This window comes from Mastigoproctus giganteus, chromosome 11 (genome assembly GCF_048544385.1).
Source record: "Mastigoproctus giganteus isolate SK-2022 chromosome 11, ASM4854438v1, whole genome shotgun sequence".
Classification (NCBI taxonomy): Eukaryota; Metazoa; Arthropoda; class Arachnida; order Uropygi; family Thelyphonidae; genus Mastigoproctus; species Mastigoproctus giganteus.
Window position 1 is genome coordinate 162,742,853 of NC_143585.1, and position 3,182 is coordinate 162,746,034.

At 42.8% G+C, this 3,182-nt stretch overlaps 1 protein-coding gene across 1 annotated transcript; it reads right to left on the minus strand.

Annotated features, from left to right (window-relative positions):
- Positions 1 to 989: 989 nt before the first annotated feature.
- Positions 990 to 1,463, minus strand: LOC150078546 (uncharacterized protein F54H12.2-like). The gene has a single exon (XM_090384605.1). It carries the CDS (start codon positions 1,461 to 1,463, stop codon positions 990 to 992), a length of 474 nt encoding a protein of 157 aa, XP_090240731.1.
- Positions 1,464 to 3,182: the final 1,719 nt, after the last annotated feature.

Consider the following 3,182-nt stretch of genomic DNA (forward strand, 5'->3'; position numbering starts at 1 on the left):
GGGGGTCTTGCGAAACTATCAAAATATTGGCTTTCGTTTTTTCCTAAGAAAATAGACACCGATTGATGAGAAAAATCCATATTCACGACTAATAGAATTGGTTTTCGATTTATTCTGGATAGTATCTCGTCACACGCACAAACACCAATTGGAAGTTTCCTCGCTGCACCGTCGGCTTCTAACACTCTTACGATCTGTTCAGTGTTCATAGTCGATGAGGACGGACCTGTCTTTAGTTATAGAGAGCACGTTTTCTAACTCTGCATACAGAATCACTGTTATGTTCTCGGGAAGAGGGAATGCAAATTTCATTTCAATGCGTACACTTCCGCGACGTGTAGAGCTCACGTGTTCGCTGACTGCATTCTGATCTGGTGTTAAGTCGAAAGCATAAAGAACGTTGCCTTCTGAATATTCCAGATATGACATGTCGTTTCCAGAATCTAAGTTCCACTTGTTTAGAGCTGTTAAAAGCAACAGATAGGATCTTGTAATCGAGCGTAAGAGGTATTGATGGATTCTGAACTCCGTCTGCAGTCAAAAGCAAGTAACACAAATTTTAATGCGAAAAATTAAAGGGGTTGCTTTTAAATGATCTGTTGAAGCTTTCGCTGGACACAATGCCTACGATTAGGCAGGCCTGGAACCTGGCCTAGATATATGTTGTCTTGGGTCGAGTCGCTCATCCCTTTGGAAACAGAAAAATAAGTAACGTTGACTCTGTTAATTGGGTAAACAAGTGGGTTCTTTTCTAAAACAGTCATGTGCACAAGTTGAATCTGTGGGTTCAACTTAACCTTGCTGACAAAAAGACACGCTTCTCATATATGTATTTTTGCAGTGGCATCTAGAGATAACAGGCAAAATTCTGGGGATGCGAACCATTCTCAGACCAAGTGACAGGCTGTTAATGATATATCTAGCTTGGTGCCACAAATCTAGTCTGAGATGACCCAAAAGTACGACAGTTTTCAACTTTGAAAAAAACTTCATTCGTTGGTATATGCCGCTATCGGCTCGGGAAAACATCGCACCCATGTAGCAAACATTGTCTTTTGAAAAAACTTCTGTGTACTCAGTTGAGAGTTTTTAGCACCACTGTCAAAGTTCAGGAGCATTTCTAAATAGGCTCTATAAGCGTGCGTATCTGAAGCAGGGTTGACAAGTCTATCTTGCACAAAAAGATCGACGTGGCTAAACAGAGAGTGGAAGAAATTATTAACAACGCCCACATTCTCTTGTACGTCTTTACCATCGGCCTGTGTAAGCTGAACTTTGAGGCGTAAATAACTTTTTCCCAGGTCTAGATATTCTTTCGACGTTCCTGGAATGAAAAATTCAATTGGCCGTGTCGTGTCCACAGAAGCAATGGGTAGGATGGTCACGTGGGAAAAACGTTCGATGCACAGATTAGTTGCGGGTTGGGCGAACAGATCCAATTTACACATAATCATTTCAACCATCATTGAAAAATATCTTGGTATTTTCGGCGCCTACCCCCTTTCTAGTTGCGGAATTTTTGCTTAATGGCTATTCCCACTTTGGATGCTCTATTTATAAATGCTCGCTTCACAGGCACTCCAGAAATAACATCGTCGACCATGTTATGCCTGGCCTACAACACCTGGTGGCCTATGAACCTAGCGGCTGGTTTGAGAAGTGGGGAAAGAAATGTATAGGCTGAACGGAAAAGGCTGCCCAATCCGTGACCTCTCTGAATCGGGGACCCTGCGAAGTATGAACTTCCACCTCCTTGTACACTGTAGTTTGAACGTAGGCAGTCATTGTGGTCGGAAATGCAACTTAATTAGTTTCCCCCCCCTCTGAATGGGAAAAGCTGACCACTGTCTGTGCGTATTTGAATAGATATGGAGTGGAAAGTTGAAAACAGCAAAGGGTAATAATCTAGATGTATGAATTCACCTCTGTTTCCAAAAGGTACAACTCGTAAAAGGGGCGCTTTAGTATTACCTACAATCTGGTCTACGATCACGCTGCTGTAAACGAAGTATGAGTGTACACCTCTATTTATATCGGGTGGGAACTTAGATCTCACAGTCCCCTCTAAGTCGCAGTCTGTGCTGTCAAAGCCTAACAGCTACCCTAGACCTGACTTTGGAAAGCGAAGATACACACCACTTTCGATTTCGAGAGACAAAAAAACCATGGGTATTTACACTTGTCTTATTTCGGGAACAATATTCATCATAGCCTGTAGGATTTCGGAAACTGCTGTAATTACCATGGGGAATTTTACACTCGCGCCGGGCGCACTCGACGGTCCGCCGAATGCTATTCTCCTTTCGTCTGGTTTCGGGGAAGCACAATTTTATCTTTAGGTATCCATTTTCCAACGTGTACACTTTTGAAAGTTCTATGCTTGGTATCGATCTCGTTCCTAGGTTTTGAATTTCCGACCCAAACCCATAACTTCGGCGTTCGGAAGGGAAACACCAGTTCGCTTCCATTCTTGACGTAGAGTGTAAATCTCTCTCTTGACTCGGTTTGAACAACTTTCAACTCTATGCTATTGTTAAGACTACACATATGTTTGACCAGTTGGGATGAATTTTCGTACTCTGGATCCAAAACGTAAAATTCTGTTCGTCGAGACGATAAACTTTTCTGGAAAACTGTAAACTCCGCCCAGCCTTCGGAAATATTATTCCAACAATTAGGAACGTGGATTTCTGCTAGTGCTACTTCCCACTTGCCTGTGAGCGTCACTGCGTTGGGCAAAACAACCGTAAAATTTGACTGGGTGTTCTCTGGATATAGGTCCATGCATGAGTTACTTGGCAGGGTTAAGAAGAACATCTTTGGCACTGACCCAGGAGTTATAGGAGGTAGGATATCCAAGCCACTTAAGCAACAATTGATGCTGACCGCGTCTTTTTCTCTCCTTAAGTACCTTTTCAATGAGGAAAACGTCTGTAGGCAGCTCGTTTTTGAGATTAACCTTTTGCAACTGCTGCACGTAGAATGTCCCTTCGATCGTTTCACCGGCTCGATTTTTCACTCTGTACGCAATGGGCTGTCTTAGTTTTAAAACATGGGAAACTGTGAACACTTCACGGCTCCAGTTACCCCAGAATCCTTTGTGAAAGAGACGAGAACCAGTGAACCACTGCTAAGCATGACACGATCGCCGACTTTAAATTTAGGAATCTAAATTCTTTGGA

Excerpts from the sequence above, each read along its gene's own strand:
- LOC150078546 (XM_090384605.1), bottom strand. The coding sequence starts at position 1,463 with ATGGTTGAAATGATTATGTGTAAATTGGATCTGTTCGCCCAACCCGCA.